This window comes from Vulpes lagopus, chromosome 1 (assembly GCF_018345385.1).
Source record: "Vulpes lagopus strain Blue_001 chromosome 1, ASM1834538v1, whole genome shotgun sequence".
Taxonomy (NCBI): Eukaryota; Metazoa; Chordata; class Mammalia; order Carnivora; family Canidae; genus Vulpes; species Vulpes lagopus.
The window spans coordinates 156,996,902-157,017,028 of NC_054824.1; the positions used below are offsets into that span (position 1 = coordinate 156,996,902).

At 38.9% G+C, this 20,127-nt stretch overlaps 1 protein-coding gene across 4 annotated transcripts in view; it reads right to left on the reverse strand.

Moving 5' to 3' along the window:
• NME7 (NME/NM23 family member 7) overlaps nucleotides 1-20,127 on the reverse strand; it is a 259,381-nt gene that overhangs the window by 235,378 nt on the left and 3,876 nt on the right. The window contains exon 1 of one of the 4 annotated variants that reach the window (XM_041752552.1): nucleotides 19,901-20,034. The exons of the other annotated variants lie outside the window; for them this stretch is intronic. Within the exon in view, the coding sequence (XP_041608486.1) occupies nucleotides 19,901-19,903 (3 nt within the window). The 5' untranslated portion in view covers nucleotides 19,904-20,034. Of the gene's footprint in view, nucleotides 1-19,900; nucleotides 20,035-20,127 lie in introns of those variants that run through there. 4 annotated transcript variants of the gene reach the window in all.

Consider the following 20,127-nt stretch of genomic DNA (forward strand, 5'->3'; position numbering starts at 1 on the left):
ACTCAAGTTTTGAGTTAACCATTCAAAGAACCAACTTTTTGTTTCATTGACTTTATTGTTTCTGTTTTCTATTTTATTGGTTCCCACTCTAATCTTTACTTTGATCCTTCTACTTGTTTTAGGTTTAGTCTATTCTTATTTTTCCCTTTTCTAGTTTCTTAAACCAGAAGCTTAGATTACTAATTTGCAATCTATCTTCTTTTGCAAAACAGGCATTACTCCTTGATTTCTTAAAGCAGCTAGGACTTGGGTCTTTGGATCTCTTGTCTTTATCTATACACACTCTCCTAATGGTATTGTCTGGTCTCAATGGCTTTCAATACATTCTATATACTGACCACTCTCAGGCTAGACCTCTTTCTCTAGATTACAGGGTCATATATCCAACTACACCTTACCTTAGATATCAAAGATCTCTAATTTAACAGGCCCCAAACTGAACTCCTGCTCCTGGCCCCCTTACTAAACTTGCTCCTTCACCAGTCTCTCACATCTCTGTTAGTTGCAACTCCACCCTTACTACAGCTGCTCCAGCCATAATTCAAGGGTCATCTTTTAACTCTATCCTTGACTCACTCTTCCAGATCTCAAATCCAATCCATCAGAAAATCCTGTTATCTCTACCTGCAAAATACATTCTAATCACTTCACTAGCTCTACTGCAACCACACTTCAAGTCATCATCCTCTCTCACCTAAGTTGTATATTATGACTGGTCTTTTCCACCCTTGACCCGGCTATCATACATCTGTTCTCAAAAAAAAAAGCAGCAAGTGGGATCCTGTAAAAACTGAAGTTGAACCACCTGACTCCTATGCTTAAAACCTGTAGATTCAGACTTCCTATTTCCATCCAAGTAAAGTCAATCATTTTCAATGGCCTACAAACCTCTACAAGATCTGGCCTCCAATCACCTGTCTGAGCTCATCCCCCACAACTGTCACTGTTACTTACTTTGCCATAGCCACACTGTTCCCTGGCATCCTCCCACCTAAGAACCTCTCCATTGGCTGTCATTCTCCTTGGAATACTTTTCCTCCAACATCCATGGGGCTCCCCTTTCTTCTTCTCAAGTCTTTGATCAACTATCACTTTATGAGACTGACCCTGGGTATATATTTTAAATTGCATTCACCACCACTACCAATACAACTAATGTTTAATACTCTGCTCATTTTATCTCGAGCATTTAACAAATACTCTGTTCATTCTTACCTCGAGCATTTAACACCTTCAAATATCCTGTATATTACACTTAATAGTGTATTATTTATTGTATATCACCCCCAGGAGAAGTAAACCCTTTTAGGGGAGAGATCTGTATTTGTTCTATTCATAGATGCATCCCCAGAGACTAAGTATATGCATGGCATATGGCAGATCTTATTAAATATTTGTTGAATGAATACATATCTTTAAAAGGCAGAATTTATCTACTAGCCACTATAAAATGAAAAAGTATAAAATGCCTAAAAGATTCAATTTATTCATTCCTTCATTCAACCAATAAAAAGTGAGCTCTTTCTCTTTGCCAGGTACTATAGCAGACATGGGATATTCAAGACAGACAAGGCCCTGTTGACATGGAGCTTGCTTTCTAATTTTGTCTCTCCTCAGAGGATGAAAAGAAGAAAGAATGAAAGAATAAAAGAAAGAATGAAAGAAGAAAGAATGAAAGAAAGAATAATCCCTGTAATAATAAGTGTTACAAAACTAGTGTTTTTTTTTTTTTTTTTACAGAGTACATAAGTAAATGTGTTTGTGACTAGAGACAGAAAGATAGGTATTCCCCCTTCAAATAGAATGGACAAGACAAGACAATCTCCTCTATGAGGAAACGTCATCTGAAGCAAAACCAGGATGAGGAGAAGCCATTCATGCAGAAACCTGGGGAGTAAATATTGCAGACAGACAAAAAGTATAAAGTTGGGAGTGGGAAATACAATTTGGAAAATTCAAGAAACAAAAACACCAGTATGACCTAAAGGTGGTGGTAGGAGGGCAGATGGAGTGGGGAGGCATCTTGCCTCCATCATGGAAACTCTAAACCCACCCTGATGTTTTTAGCAATTGAGATGCATCGGGAATGTATTTTCACATCACCTTCTTTCTCCTGTGCTTCCTCTCTTACCCTTTTATCCCTCTCAGAAAAGTGCCAATAGCACAGATAACCAGTGTCACCAAGCTAAAATTCAAGAAGCCTGTTCTCTAGCTGACCTAATATTTCTGTGCAAATCTGAAAAAGCTGTGCCTTCCTCAGAACATTTTACTATTAGAAAAAATATTTAATAAACAAGCATATCTCCAACTCACGACCATGCAGTGCAAACATGCACAGCAGTATGTAGTGGCCCTGTTGCAGAGACAGAGGAGGAAAGCTTTATGCAAACCAAACCAGTTCCATTTTTCCTGTTTCAAATACCAAATGCTGCAGATGCTAAATATACACACAGATTTGCATGCATTGCAAATTATTACTATTCAGCGTAAGTTATGGTTGGCAATTGATTCTGTTTGCATTACCCTCATGAGCAAAGGAATGACTCTGAATATTGTATCAATCATGGGAGAAAATACTGTGTGTGTATGGTCAAGTCCTGCAGATTCAAGCAGCTGTAGCATGAATGTGCCTCTATAAAAGTGGTGAAAGGCTCAACTCTTTTAGCAAGTCTTAAAACTACTAATCATCTATCTAAGTCTATCTTAGAGCTTCATGGGGTAATCTCTTCTACCCTTTGGAATGCTTTTGCCTATATTATATTATGGGTAAATATAATATGGGTTAATAATCATATAATGATGCATGGACTATTTTAACTTAGTAGTTTACTATTTTAGTATTTTTATAAGATAAAGCATATTTTAAAGGAGTAATAGATTCTTAAAAATCCCAGTTTAATTGCAAAGGAGGCCATTTTTTCCCCATAATTAAAGCTTTGGCTTTCTAATTTATGAACGGAAAAATTATCTTTGACTTCACGAGAAATAATTTGTGACTGTGTACTCTGTGCTTTCTAGATGAATGGCATTAATATGTCACATCCATAGGGACTGAAATTAATAAGCAACTAATAAAATCCATAAAGGATATCTTTTCCTGAAAGAATGTTTCCCATGATGAGAGAGTGACACCTGCTGTTCAATGTGGATTTCAACACAGCCAGGCCACATAGCCATGCCGCGTTAAATCATAGTTAATTTTTCGGTGGCCCTTAATTATCAAAATATGTATTATGAATTTTTGAAGAAATGGTTATCACTATATGCTCCAGTAATTGCTTTTTCAATAATTAAGATAAAAGTCTTCACTTCTCTCAATAGCTACAAAAAAATTATTACTAGAAGAATTTTTAAAGATTTATTTTGGAGGGGGGTCAGGGCATGGGGACAGAGAGAAAAAGAATCCTCAAGCAGACTTCTCCCTGAGTAGGGAGCCAGATGCAGGGCTCCATCCCAGGACCCTGAGATCATTACCTGAGTGGAAATCAAGACCCGGCCACTTAACTGAACCACCCAGGCGCCTCAGTAAAACCATTTTAAATCTTAAACATCTTGATTCAAATTGTGGTAGACTACAAAGAGCAGAGGCTTCCAGGCCAAACCAGTTCAAGTCTGGCATCAGGTGTTTTTAACCTGAAACTGTTTCCTCAGAGAAAAGAACTTAATACACAGTAGACATTCGATAAATCAGATATTAACTACTAAGAAAAATAGGTTTCCTACTTAGATTTATAAGTTAACAAGTTTCTTTTGGCTTTTCATACACCCTCCAGTGATCACAGTTTTAATAAAGGCATCCCGGGGCACCTTGGTGGCTCAGTCAGTTAAGCGTCGACTCAGGTCATGATCCCAAGGTCCTGGGATCAAGTACTGCATCCGGCTCCTTGCTCAGTGGGGAGCTTGCTTCTCCCTCTCTCTCTGCCTACCACTCCACCTGCTCATGCTCTCTTTAAAATAAATACATCTTATTTAAATAATAAATAAAAATTTTTAAAAAGTCATCCTGTTGCAGGTCAACAATTTTGTTTCTAATTACTTGCATAAAAAAATGACCTAATCTGAGTTCTTTTTTGATAATTCTCCTAGCCAGCCCCAAGTAAGTTTAAACCTTTGTTTTTTCAGCCACTGAAGAAATCATCAGGTTCAAACAGCCACTCTTATGGAAGATGAATAACATTCAGTAAATTGTCTTCACTTGCTTTCTCACATTTAATAAATTATGTAATAGAATTTTAAGCGATTAAAAACAATGTTTTTTTTTAAATCCTGTAAAACTATTTCAAGAATATCTTCCTCATGACATTTAAAAAAAAAAAAAGGTTTAATCTGGGACCTGTGTATGTGAAAGAATTTTTTTTTTTTTTTTTTAGTATAGCTGACAAATGTTACATTAGTTTTAGGAGTACAACTCAGTGATTTGACAAGTTTATATATTACTCTATGTTCACCACAAGTATAGCTACCATCTGTCCTATTACATCACTAATACAGTATCACTGACTGTGTTCCCTATGCTTTGCTCTTTAGTCCTATGACTTAGTCATTCCATAACTGGAGGCCTGTATCTCCCTCGCCCCTTCACCCATTTTGCCCAACCTCCCATTCCCCTCCTTTCTGGCAACCAGTTTGTTCTCTATATTTATAGTTCTGATTCAGCTTTTTGGGATCTTCTTTTTTTGTTTTGTTTTTATTCCATTTATGGGTGGAATCATGTGGTATTTGGCTTTCTCAATTTCACTTAGCATTATACTCTCTAGGTCCATCCATATTGCCCCAAATGGCACAATCCCATCCTTTTTCATGGCTATGCAATAGTCTATTGTGTGTGTGTGTGTGTGTGCGTGTGTGTGTATCCATTTGTCTATTTGATGGACACTTAGGTTGTTTCCATGTCCTGGCTATTGTTTTTAACCCTTGGATTAATTTTATCAAATTTCACAAATTTACCCTTGCAAGTTCTCCAAAATTAAATCTCTTTTGAGCCTAAACCTGTCTTTAAGATTATAGATTTAGGTGCACCTGGGTGGCTCAGATGGTTAAGTATCTGCCTTCAAACCAGGTCATGATCCTGGGGTCCTGGGATTGACCCCCCACAGAGGGCTCTCTGCTCAGAGGGGAGTCTGCTTCTCCCTCCTCCTCTGTGCTCTCTCTTTCTCAAATGAATAAATAAAATCTTTTAAAAAAAGCCAACAGTTAAAAAAAGATTATAGATTTGTTTGTATAAGTAATAGTTCAGCTGTAACACCGAGGAACCATCTCCTGACAGCTCAGTGTATGAATCAAGATGATCTTTGAAGAAAATCATTTCTCGAGGCTTCCATGTGTCAGGCCTAGGTATAGTAAGGAGCATAAGAAAGAAACCCTGTCTCCAGGAGCTCACTCTCTTCAGCACATGGCTGAGTCCTCACTCTGAGAGCCAGAAGGTAGGTTACAGAAGTGGATTCCCAGGGTGTGTCTTTGAAACTGGGTAGACTCCATTCTCCACCAGCACTGCCTCCCCCGGAGACTAAGGCCTTCAGGAAGGGGCAGAGGGGATGGCGAGGATGGAGGCAGGAGGGATAGGCAGGGATAGAGATATCACTACTTATTTCTTGCTCTTGGCCTTGTTTCTCTTTTCTCTCCTGGAGTTTGGATGTCTGTCTGCCTGTTTGTCTTGGTCTCTGTCTCTGTCTCTCTCTCATTCCTGGCTTTCTTTCTTTCCCTATCTCTTCCCTTTCTTTCCTGGAGAAATAAGAGGTTATTTAAGAAAACAGAGAAAGTAAAGGAAAATAGGACCATGTAAAGAGGATCATAAGAGAGAACTGAAGTGGGTACTTACTGACGATATGAACTAAATAAAGCTGTTAATTCCTTCCCTGCACTCAGAAATTAGACCTATGGAGTCAGTCACACCGAGATACAGAAAGGCACATTGCATCGATAAGGGAGCACAGTATGGTAGGAAGAGCACCACATTGACAAAGAACACATGTGAGCCTTTCCCAACTCAGTTTCCTCACTGATACAATTCGAGGATAAGCCTAGGTCAGTGACTCACAGCACTTTTTCTGTTTATTTGCTTCTACCAGAACCTGTAGTAAGAACTACATTTTCCATGAGAACCAATACATGTATTCCCCACAAATGAAAAAAAAAGTCCTATGTGACAATTCTTATCCTCAGTATGTGCAATTGTATTAATATTTTATACTGTTTTTTTAAAGGCCAGTTGCTAGTCACAATTTATAAAGTTCACAATCTCCCAATGAGTCACAACTTCAGTTTCAGAAATACCAGCTTTTCAGAACTCCAGTCTTCCAGCTCTGAGACTCGATGAAGCTACATCACATAGGGCCTGTGTAATCTGGCCTCGAGCTATCGGTCAGCAACATTCCTGCCACTTTGCTCCAGTCACACTGGACAAACAAGCCGGCTCCCACCACAGAATCTTCGCACCTGCTGCTCCCTCTGCTGGACAGCTCGGCTCCCTATAGCACCCCTTTGACTGAGCCTCTGCTCAGACGTCAGTTCTGAGAGGTCTTCCAAACCATCCAACTAAATACCAACCCCCTCTTCAGCCTCCTTCACGCTCTGTCCCTGTAACCGATTTCCCTTTTTCATAGCACTTATCAATACCTAACATTTCATTATACGTTTGTTTTTCTTGTGACTCCCTACCCCCAGATGTCGTAGCTCCATAAGGACAAGGCTTTCTCATTCACTGCTATCTTGTTGGTACATAGGACAGGATCCAGCACCATGATAGGGTTTTAAAACTAACAGTTGAACAGATGAATGAGTCTAGAGTTCCCTCTCAGAAGAAGAGAGTCCACTGTTTTTGACTTCTAAATTATTTCTGGTGGTGAAAAGCCCTTGCTCAAACATGGTTCCCCAGTCCCATACATGACTAGCAGGGAAATTCAGTGGAAAGTTAATTTCCCTTCTTTTCAACTATCTTTTCAGAACACTATTCTTCCCTGGACATTTGTACCTCTCTGCTCTCTACTAATATTTGTGTCTCTCCTCCATACATGCAATAGCTATCTCTAAAGGATGCTATGAATCACTTAAGAATCTTAAATGCCTTTAAAAAATGGGGAAATGTTATATAAATGTCAGGCACTATCATTAGTAAAACTGCAGCCATGCAGTGCTTTGGTCATGCGCTAAAGTGAAACAAGAGAAAGGTAAAGAGGAAGGAGAATGAGAATAACTGGAGGTGCTAATGTAGATAGGGTGGACAACGGAATCTTTTCTAGTAAGGTGGCCCATAAGCACAGAAAGACATGGAGAAGTATTCTGGGCAAATGGAATAGCACATGCAATTAAAGTGCATGTAAATGTGAAAAAAAAAGATTTAAACTTTTTAAAAACATGTACCTCAAAGGGGTAAATTAAAAAGAATTTGCTTAAAAATTATACTACTACTAAGAACACTTCAAGTACTTCCGGATAGTCACAAATGTGTATGTCTCCGGCCCAGTCACAACTCACCCCAAACAGACTTCTGGGGCAATAAGCAAAATGTTTAAAAGAAAGGAAAAGGGAACCTGGGTAGCTCAGCAGTTGAGCATCTGCCTTTGGCTCAGGTCATGATCCCAGAGTCCTGGGATTGGGCTTCCCACAGGGAGCCTGCTTCTCCCTCCGCCTATGTCTCTGCCTCTCTCTCTCTATCTCATGAATAAAGAAATAAAATTTTTAAAAATTAAAAAATAAAAGGAAAAAAAGTATTTATTAAGCACATAATTGTACAGGGCACTAGGCTGAACATTGAACAATAAACTACAGTGACATAGTTTCCTACTGTTTCAAAATGTTTTCTTGTGAATTTAAGGAATCACTGTTGATATGATTAAGTATAAGTTTAAACGTATATATATATTCACAAGAAAACCTGAAACTCAGTGAATAAAAAATAACACAGAGCATGCTGAAAAGTTAGCTCATCTTGTTTTTCATTAACACTCCTTTACAGTGATGAGTCTCTCCTCTCTGTTCTCATATTCAGTAAGTCTCCATTTGACACCTGTCAGTAACAATAGTAGCAGCAGTAATAATAGCTAACATTTGGGGTGCTTACAACGTATAAAGCATTAGGCTAAGCACTTTATCTCATTCAATGATAACAATATCTACTAGTAGATATTGTTACTACTAATTGTTAACATTGCTAGTGTTAATATCGCATTGCTCAACCTACATGTATTGGGAAACAAGATAAAATCTTAAGGACATTATTAGATTGTAAATGAAAATGCTGTGCGGGGGGAAGTGATCATATTTTAGGAGCCATTCTCCCATTGGATATAAATTTTAAAGCTGTTTAATTATGAAAAATATTCAGATAGCTATAACATACAAATATTCACCTTTCAGAGATTTGGGCACATACAATAAAAGCTAAAGAGCAAGATGATTTCACGTAACGAGAGATTTATACTTGCCACTAGATGGAGGGGTTTTCAGTTTTTCCAAAGCCTATGTGTGTATTTTCTAGGCCTATGTGTTAGAAAACAGATAAGGCCTGAATGGGTTCATTGTACTTTCACAATCAAATTATGGAATAATAAAATCTCAACTACCACAAATGAAAGCAAATGTTCCCACCTAATCTATTTAAGCTGAGTAGAAATTCAAGGATCTCAGATCTAATACTCACTAAATACATATCAGACATGTCTAGCTATGCCCTTCCCCAAAAATGTATGAGAGTTACTGAAACCAGTCTCAAGTACTATTCCTGCCATCTCCCACCTTTTCCTCCCTTTTCCTTGACCCTTTATTGTTTCCATCAGGAAAATAACTCTACAACAGATAATTGACAAGGAATTTAATACATAAAAGTTAATTTTTAAATAGTCACTAAATTGGACAACTCCACTATTTATTTCTAAAACTTGTTTTAGATTTTAGTTTCCTTCCATTTTCCCAACTATTGTCCCATTAGACAGCATTCTGGTTAATACGAAAGTAGTGTATTTCATATGCACAGTACATTACAGTTTATAAATTACTTTCATATACATTTGATCTTCCCAACACTGCTTTAGCTTTTCTGAACAGAAATTATCATTGATTTTATGAAAGGGAAGACAATTGCCCGGAAGGATGACAAGTCACATAGTAAATACATGCTGAAGCCAAGATTGCAATAGGATTGAAAATTTTAGGTTTCTAGCTCTACACCAGTTCCTTTGTACTACAACAGGTTGCTTCTTAAAACAGGTGATCAGAGAGGACTAGATAACCCATCTGTAAATAATAGTTTAGAAAAGGTTACCTTCCTCAGTATATACTGCTAATAAATTTAGAATTCTAACAACTTATGGAAAATGGCAAGCAATAATTATAGAAAAATACATTAGGCAAGTATTGACAGTGTTTCTCATCTATAGAACATATCATAATTTATAATCTTAATATACTATTGGGTAAGAAAGGTGAAATTTTTATTAAAAGTTCAAATCAATTGTTAGATATACCTAAGAAACATGTAGCAATACCAGCTTAGAATTTAGAAGAAACAAGAACCATGGCACACTGCTAGTAGAATACAAATGGTAAAACTCTCTGGAGGTAATTTGGCAATGCATATTATGAAAACCTCAGAAATGCACATGGCTTCTCACCCAGTTATTCCATTTCCAATGTATTCTAAGGAAATAATTACTGTTTTATGTAAAGCTATGCCTATAAAAATATATTATAGTATTAGGGGCATGTGGGTGGCTCAGTCAGCTAAGCATCTGCCTTCGGCTCTGGTCATAACCCCTGAGTCCTGGAGTTGAATCCCAATCAGGCTCCTTGCCCAGTGAGGAGTCTGCTTCTCTCTCTCCCTCTGCCCCTATACCTTGCTTGCGCTCGATCTTTTTCTCTCTCTCAAATAAATGAATAAAATCCTTTTTTAAAATGGTAGTGTTGGGGATCCCTGGGTGGCTCAGCGGTTTGGGCACCTGCCTTCGGCCTAGGGCATGATCCTGGAGCCCCAGGATCGAGTCCCACATCGGGCTCCTGCATGGCGCCTGCTTCTCCCTCTGCCTGTGTTTCTGCCTCTCTCTCTCTCTCTCTGTGTCTCTCACGAATAAATGAATAAAATCTTTATAAATAAATAAATAAATAAATAAATAAATAAATAAATAAATAAATAAATTGAAATAAAATAAAATAAAATAAAATAAAAAAATAATAGTGTTTAAGACCAAATAAATAAATGGATTGGTTTTATCAAAGTAAATGAAAGAATAAAATGTAGCTCCTAAAATTGATCTGAAAAATTGTATAAGATATATTAAGTAAAAAAGACAGATTTGTAAACAATATCTACAGTAAAATTACATTTTAAAAGATATATACATGTATGTGTATGTATATGTATACATGTATGTATATGTGACTGGGATATTACACGAAAATATTAATAGTGATTATATGTAGGCAATGATATTACAGATGAATATTTTTTCTACATATTTGCAATTCTCCAAAAACAATTATGTTTCTACAGTATAGTAAGTTAAATATTTGATATATAAACAAGTTACATATACATATGCTATATGTATTTCATATGTTATTATATATATAATGCAAATGTATCATATAATGGTATATTTTAGACAGCATATAAAATGCATGTAGCATATGCATATGTAACTCATATCAGAACTTCAGAAAACAGAGGATGAAATTTAAGTTTACATATGTCAGAGAACTCTGGCGCCATTACCCATGCATATGGAAATATATTTTAAAGAATAAAGTACTATGAAGGTACACTACATCGGAGGACTCAGGAGAGGTAACAATAGCAATTTAAATAGACAAAGTGCCTAGTAACAGAAAATAAACTTGAATTGAGCAGTACATTTTAATAGCTACAATTTCTCACATCTAATAAATAGAAAGTCTTAAAATATCAACAGCTTTTGGAAGTGAAGTAGTTTAAACAGATTTTGCAGGAAAGTGGATATAAGGTTAACTGAAGTATTGGAGAGATTTCTGGAGAATGAGCTACTTCAATCTTATGCTCTAGCACCACCAAGAAAGACATTAAGGGAAATCACAGCAGAAAACATAGTATCTGTGAAGACACTGTGATACCACCACCAGGAATGTGCAACTTTGTCTACCACACCTTTGAGAACATATTATGGAAACAAAGGTTCCTGAAAAGGGCAATTAAATTATTTTTTTGAGATTACTGATTTAATAGAGCACATGTGCACAAGCAGGGGAGGAGCAGAGAGAAGAAGAGAAAATCAAGCAGACTCCCTGCTGAGCACAGAACCCAACATGGAGCTCAGTCCCATGACCCTGAGATCATGATCTAAGCAGAAACAAAGAGTCCGACACTTAACTGACTGAGCCATGCAGGCAAAGAACAATTAAATTATTAAAAGGCGATTATAAAAGGAGAAATCAAGAGTGTTTTGATCTTCAAACATAAGATCTGGACAGATAAATATTTTCCAACGTTTATAAGATCATAAATGTTACAGATAGCATGAAAACCGTCACTGAAAGTCCAAACTCATATAGTTAAAGTTTAAATAAGGCAGATCCAAGGAAAATAAAATATTTTGATGGAATAGGAAAAATGTATGAGATGTATTATCCCACCCAGTACATTTTGAAAGAAATCTAAAATCCTTCCCAAGATGCATAACCCTCAGTTTTCCCGGGTTCCTGCCTGCCTCTACATCTCTTGTCCTCGGGCAGCCCAGGTGGCTCAGCAGTTTAGCACCGACTTTGGCCCAGGGTGTGATCCTGGACACCCGGGATGGAGTCCCACGTCGGGCTCCCTGCATGGAGCCTGCTTCTCCCTCTGCCTGTGTCTCTACCTCTCTCTCTCTATCTCTCTGTTTCTCATGAATAAATAAATAAAATCTTTAAATCAATCAATCAATCTCTTGTCCTCCTATCCTCCTCACTTTCCCCAGACCGCATTCCCACTGGCCCCCTCCTATGCCTCCAATGGACCTCTTGGCTGTTGTCTGCTCAGAATACACTTCCCCTGGTTCTCCACCTGGCCTGCTCTTTTCACTGAGATTGCAATTTAAAAGCCACATCATCAAGAGGACCTTCTCTACTTGTGCCATCTAAAGCTAGCTTCAGCTACCTGCTCTTGGAACCAGCCACTATCACATTACTAAGTTTAATTTTCTTCACATTGCTTAGTACCATATGAGGTGACCTATTCATTTATTTGTTTCATGGCTTCATTCATTTATGTCTTTAATATATGTCTCCTCCACTAAGAAAAAAAAAAAGAGATTTAAAGGTTAAACCATAGGGACACCTGAGTGGCTCAGTGGTTGAGCATCTACCTCTGGCTCAGGTCATGATCCTGGGGTCCTGGGATTCAAGTCCCACATTGGTCTTCCCATAAGGAGCCTGCTTCTCCCTCTGCCTATGTCTCTGCCTTTCTCTGTCTTTCATGAATAAATAAATAAAATCTTAAAAAATAATAATAAAAATAAATTTTAAACCATCAAGGGGGGTTTTCCCTTGCCATCCTGGCTAGGTCAGGCCTTTCTTTTTATTACACATTTTGACCTCACCTTGTAATTTTTCTTTTGTAACCCAACTTACCTTTGTAATTTATCTTCTAATATCTTTTTTTTTTAAAGATTTTATTTATTTATCCATGAGAGAGACAGACACAGAGAGAGAGAGAGAGAGAGAGAGAGAGGTGCAGAGACACAGGCAGAGGGAGAAGCAGGGAACCTGATGTGGGACTCGATCCCAGGTCTCCAGGATCACGCCCTGGGCCAAAGGCAGGCACCAACCGCTGAGCCACCCAGGGATCCCCTATCTTCTAATATCTCCCTAAGTTCCACAGGGTGCACAAGGTAAGCTGGGACCAGAGAAGGTCTCAACTGCCAATTGACAAATTTGGGCTCTACTCTATGGGCACTGAAGGAGAGCTATCTTATTAATCAATGTATAGCCAGTGCCTGGCAAACAAAAAGCACTCAGTAAATACCTGTTAGAACTGATGAATAATTGGTGAATAAGAAAGAATCTATGAGGGATGAAATTGGACTTCTATCTTATACAACTCACAAAAATTAACTTGAAATGTATTAAAGATTTAAACATAAGACTTGAAACCATAAAACTCCTAGAAGAAAGCATAGGGCAAAAGCTCCTTGACCTTGGTCTGGGCAAGAGGTCTTTGGATGTGACACCAAAAGCATATTCAAAAATGTAAAAATTAGTAAGTGGGACTACATCAAACTAAAAATCTTCTGCACAGCTAAAGAAACAATAAACAAAATGGTAAGGCAAACTTCAGAACAGGAAAAAATATTCACAAACTAATGAGGGATTAACATCTAAATTACATATACATTCACAGATATACAATAGTACTAAAAATATGGGCAGAAGAACTGAATAGTCTTTTTCCAAAGAAAACATACACATGGCCAACACGTACATGAGAAGGTGCTCAGCATCACTAATCAATAGGGAAAAAAAAAAACCACCATAGATATCACCTCATACCAGTTAGAATGGCTAGTATAACAAGACAAGAGGCAGCCAGTGTTGGGGAGGAAGCAGAGAAAAGGGAACCCTTGCACACTGTTGACAGGAATGTAAAATGGTGCAGCCACTATGGAAAGCAGAATTGAAGATTCCTCAAAAATTTTATTTTATTTTTTAAGATTTTATTTATTTATTCATGAGAGAGAGAGAGAGAGAGGCAGAGACACAGGCAGAGGGAGAAGCAGGCTCCATGCAGGGAGCCCCATGCGGGACTCGATTCCGGGTCTCCAGGATCACGCCTGAAGACGGTGCTAAACCGCTGAGCCACCCAGAAGACGGTGCTAAACCGCTGAGCCACCCAGGTTGCCCGATTCCTCAAAAATTTTTAAATAATACTACCATATGATCCACAATTCCACGTTTGTGTATTTATCTGAAAAAAAATGAAAACATTAACTCCAAAAGATATGTTCACTTCCATTCGCAATGCCACATTATTTACAACAGCCAAAATATAAAACAAGCTAAATGTCCATCAGTGGATGAATGCATAAAGAAAATGTGGCATATATACAGTGGGATATCGAGAAAGCAATGAAAAAGAAGGAAATCCTGCCATTTGTGACAACAGCGATGGATTCTGAGGTCGTTATGCTAACTGAAGTCAGACAAAGACAAATACTGTAAAAATTCAGTTGCTTGTGGAATCTAAAAAGATTCAAAGAAACAGTAGAATAGAGGTTACCAGGGGTTAGGGATGAGGAAAATGAGATGTCAAAGGATAAAAACTTCCAGTTAGAAGTGAATACCTTCTGGGGAATCCAATAGAGTTAACAATGCGGTATTATCTACACTTAGAAATTGTTAAGAGAGTAAACTTTAAATGTGCTCATCACAAAAAAAAGTAATGGTAATTAGGTGATGTAATGTATGGGCTTAATGCTAAGGTGTATCAAATCAACACATTATATGCCTTAAATTACACAATGTTATATGTCAATTATATCCCAATACAGCTGGGGGAAAAAAGATGAATTAAAACGCAGAAAAAGGACAGAAAAAGACAAAAGGAGCTACATGTAAGGAAAATTAGGGCATTATATTAACCCATTGCTATTCAGTTTTGCAAACACTACCAGTTCCTATGAAAGAAGAATGTAACAGCTCCAACCTGCATTTGTAATAAAATCGTTTAGTGGGAAAAATCCTTTGTTTGGTTTCAGGTTTCTAAATTAGGCACTATACTTTCTGATTCAGTTCTAGCAAATGAAACCCTGCCTGGGGCTTTAAAGTTGCAGTCCTTCCAAGTTAGCACTTCAGGTAATAAAAGGAATCCTGGATGGTTAAGAAGTACATGCCAAAAATAAAAACAGCAAGCCTATTTAGAAGAAACGTTATAGAGCTAGAAACTGAAAAACATTTTGTGGAATAAAATCTTGTTTATATTTAGCCATCATGAAACTCTTTGAAGTCTCATTTAAACTAACAACTTTGAGACATTTGTTTAGTGTAATTCTTGCAGAACATAGTGGATAATCTTTAAAGGCCTTATGTTATACTAGCAGATCATCTTTGTTAACAGCATTCAAATCAATGTTCTACTTTAGAACATAGATATATATATAGAGCATATAGATTTATAACATTCATATCTCTTTGTAGTCAAGAGTCTTGGAATCTCCTTTATTCTCTCTATGCATAACAGTAAATAAATTGATGACTCTAACATAGTCTTTATCTTAAACAACATGTATGGGAGATATACTAAAAACTACATTTGCCTATCTCTGCTTCATAAAATGGAGGCTAGTCTTGAACTTGTAGTCAGAACCTAATTATGGTGCTGGAAGCTTAGCTTTTAACATCCAGATGCAGACAGAAGCTGATCAGATTATGAAATTGCAGCGGTCAGGAAGGCAAATAAGCAAACAAATTCCACCTTCAGCTGCTTGGAGAAAGACCATCAGCCTCTGATACAATACACATGCCAGAGGTGAGACTGAACATAGGAAAAGGAAAACACCGATTTCTCTCTGGTTCTCTAAAGGCCTATTCTTCCTCATGAAGGGCTGACAGCAACCGACACAGGAGAGAGATCTGGATGGAGAAAGAAACAAAAAAATTCTGCTCCAGTCAATTTTAGGCTCTCATTAAATTCAGAGCTTCTCCTGCCAATGAGATTGACACAAGGACAAAGAAGGAATAAGAAATCGGTGCACCTGCCAATAAGATTGATGTTAGGACAAAGAAGGAATAAGAAATCTGTGCATCTTGAGATCAACTATTTTGCCTCTTAAAGTATTTATTGTTCAAAGCAAACTATATTTTGAACTTTGTGGACCATGACTGCCAGGAAGGAATGCATTTTATATCATAACCCAGTACACACAACACATAGGCATTTTCAAATGAAAGTTTTGTGGAAGTTATCCTTCGTACATACAACGAATATAGTGTCTGCTTTACGCCACCTTCTTTTTTTAATGCTGGCTACATTCAACAAATTGGTTTCACAACCCAGTAATGGGTTAGAACCCAGTCTGAGAAACCATGCTATAGTGCATACATGTGGTCTGTCCTCTGCCTTCTTCTCTAATTGTATTTCATGTTATTCTCTGCCTTACTTCCCCCACTGCTGCTGCCCCCACACTGCCCCACCTCTGAATTTCTATTATTTTTTACATTTAACCACAAGATCAATTCCTGAAATATGCCAACCGCTTTCTGCCTCAGGGCCTTTGACCTTGTTGCTAGTGTTGTCTGGTACACTTCACCCAGATCACTGCAATTCATCATGCAGGTCTCAAGACAGTAGTCAATTCTTCAAAGGAGCCTTCACTGACTACCCAGTTTGACAGAGCCACCACATACCCAGTGCAGAGGGGAGGGGGAGGAGTTCACCACTCTTAGAGTGGTTGGGAAGTCTGAATGACAATGTAAGACAAACATGAAGAAAACCAGTATTCCACAAATGTACTTTCCATCTCTCATGCTACTGTTCAGGCCATTGATTTCTAGTTATGGAAATTCTATTCCATTTGTTTAATGATGGCCTTTCTGACTCTGAAAATTGAAGACACCATCCTTCAATACCTGCCAAGTACTCTGTAACCTCTCAAGGCATGTATCACATTCTTTCTCGTTTTTTTTTTCTTTTTTTCATTTAGTAAATATCCGAGTACCTAATATGGTCTAAGCAATAGCAGTGAACAAAATAAAGATCAATCCATCTCCCACTTCAGTTTAGTAAGAGTGACAAATTCACAAATAATTTCAACTGAATGTAGCAAGTACCATAAGAGAGAAGCGTATTAGGTAAAGTTGTGACAAAAATGAATGAAAAGTCAACTACCTTTGAGTAGAGAAGTAAGGCATCACAGAAGAAAGGACACCTAACCATGGTATGTAAGGATCAAAGGGAATTTGGCCAACACACAAGGGGATGGGGTATCCCATGTAAAAGGAACAGAACGTACAAAGTAAATGGAACATTCATGAGTTTGAAGTTGCTTAAAACGTTCAGCAAAAGTCAAGTAGCTAAAAGGAGTGTCGAGGGAATGGAGAGGCATGAAAGAAGCTGGACAGGTGAGTCTTAGATGATGGAGGGCCTTGTATGCCATTCCAGGTACTTTGAATTTTACACTGTAGGGTATGGAGAGTCCAGAGTTTTAAAGAGGTGAGTAACCTCAAAGATTTGGATCTTTAAAAATTCCTTCTGGGGCTCCTGGGTGGCTTAGTCGGTTAAGCATCTACCTTTGGCTCAGTTCATGATCCCAGAGTCCTGGGATCAAGCCCCAAGGCAGGCTCCCTGCTCAGTAGGGAAAGTCTGCTTCTTCCTCTCCCTCTGCTCCTCACTGCACACCCCCCCACCCCAGCTCGTGCTTCCTTGCTCGCTTGCTCACTCACTCTCCCTCAAATAAGTAAAATATTTTTTAAAAAATTCCTTCTTGTAAAAAAAAAAAAAAATTCCTTCTTGTGGCAAAGAATAGATTGAAGAACTGCCATACCATACTGTTAAAGTCCAGGCAAGAAAGAAGGAGAGCTTAAACTAAAATAGGACCTAGTGACCACTGGAATATGGGAGGCAAGGAGAGAAAAAAATGGGGGACAACTCTCATTTCTGGTTTAGGTTACATATATTGTAATACAGAGTAACTATAATATTAGGGATATTAATATTAAAGCTATTAAGTTGAAATTATTTGTGAATTTGTCACTCTTGATGCAATTAGAAAAACCAAGTGGAATGATAGCGAGTTCAGTTTTGGTCATGGCCGACTTGAGAGGCCTTTCTGGTAACGTAGAGCTGTCCAGAAAGCAACTAGGTTAGCGCTAGCAGGTGTGAGATGAAAACTGAAATTTAGACACGAATCCTTCAGCATTACTAAAACTCACATGTGTGGATGAAATCACCCCAGGGAAATGCATAGAATAAGACCTGAAAATCTTAAGACTGAGTCCTAGCGAAAGGCATTTAAAAGGCAGACAAAGCCAGTGGGAAGAAAAAAAAAGGGGGGGAGGGGAGGAACGCTCATGAACTCAGCTGTCACAGAAAAGCTAAATAAAATAAACTTAAAAAAATTTTTACTTATTTATTCACGAGAGACACAGAGAGAAAAGCAGAGACATGGGTAGAGGGAGAAGCAGGCTTCCTGTGGGGGAGCTTGATGCGCAAATCGTTCCCAGGACCTGATCTCAGGATCATGACCTGAGCCAAAGGAAGACACTCAACCACTGAGTTCAGGTACCTGAGTAAAACTAACTTCGAGAAGAAATTACTGGATTGGCACCGCAAAAGCCATTAGAACCTTAAGACGAGCAACTTCATTGAAGATATTCAAGAGGAAGTCAGACCACAGAATACTGCAGATGAGAAAGGGGCAGTTGAAGTAGGTGAAAATACTGTGCTTTCAAGCAGTTTACTGATAGATGGAAGGATTGGACAATCATTGGATAAACACAGCTTGGGGGATGTGCTTTTGTTTCATTTCATTTTCTCCAGATGTATGACCAAAACACTGGGAAGCGGGAAAAGGAGCAAATGCCTGAAAGCATATGAAAGGAAAAAGATAAGTGGAAGCAACCGGTCTTGCAATGGATAGGAGGAAATGAGATCTAGAGGAGAGGTGAATGCATTTACCTTCAACACCATTTTATCTAAACTAGAAATACAAAACTGAACGATGGGTAAAAATATATGCCAATGTGTAGGTTAGGGGCCTGAGGTTGAAGAAAATGACTGTTAAACTCCGACACCTGCTTAGAAGGGAGGAAAAGGGAAGGGACAGGGATTGGAAAGTGAACGTGTAAGAGCAGGAAAAGCACAGGGGCAGATAGAGGCAAGGAAAGGATTGTTTTGGAGCAATGGAGAAAGAAGGGGTGGCGGGAGGGGCTCTGTTGCTAAATCCACAGCCATACCCATCTGACAATAGTCATTTTTCTATTCTCCAGTCCGTTACTCATAAGTGTTTAAAAGATTTGCTAATTAAGTGAATTAAGTAGAACCCCGGTGTTCTCAAACAAGTGAGTGAATTAAAATCACCTACAGGCTTTTAAAAAAATGCAAATTGCAGATGCAATGAAACGCCGGGACACCTGCACCCCGATGTTTATAGCAGCAATGAAGACTCCTAACTCTGGGAAAGGAACTAGGGGTGGTGGAAGGGGAGGAGGGCGGGGGGTGGGGGTGAATGGGTGACGGGCACTGAGGGGGGCACTTGACGGGATGAGCACTGGGTGTGATTCTGTATGTTGGCAAATTGAACACCAATAAAAAATAAATTTATTATTTAAAAAAAATGCAAATGCCAAGAATTTGGCACTGGTGGTGGGGGAAGCTCAAGGAAGTGAATATTCCAGAAGCTCTCCCGAGAGATCCTCAGGGGGCATTTCCGTTGAAAGGCACCTGCCTAGAAGATAATCAACTGGCTAAAAGAGAACTGACGCAAATACAGCCCTTCCTGCAAGGTCTTAGCCCGGGGGTGGAGCAGTGCTCTGCCGCTCAGGAGAGCACACACTACAAGACCTCCCGGCCAGTGTTGAGACAGTCGCATGCACAACACAATACTCTTAAGTGAAGCCTCATTTAAGGGAAGCTAAGGACTTGAAAAATGCGATGATGAAAAACACGAACATTTAAAATGTTTGTTCTAAATGACGTCTCACATCAGGGTATCAGACCAAGTGTTTACCCCTACACTTTTCTGTTAACGTTACTCTAGAGGCTCAGCAGCACCAAAGTGGAAGTCAGGGGGCTACGAGAAATGGGGAGAGGAAGGAAACCGCAGAAACAGCACCCGGAAAGGGAAAAACATAACGGGGAGAAGGTGGAAGAAACCAGGATGCCTCTGAGTGTCCCTCCGCCCCAGGACCTGGGATGCTACGTAAACAAGATGCCAAAGCCGTTCTTCTGGCCTCGCCTGGCACTCACCATAGTCTCAGGATCTCAGCGCGGGGAAATAGGCAGCTTTGCCACAAGGAGACACCACCTCTATCTACATCGACGCCCGGTTACTCCGGCAACAGAGCCCCGCCTACTACCGGACGTGCGGGGACGTCACAGCCCCGCCCCTTCGCTCCTAGTGGCTGAGAGGACTCGAAGCTCCGCCCACCCACAGGCAGACCCGCCCCTCGATGGCGTCCTTTGGGGCGACCGAA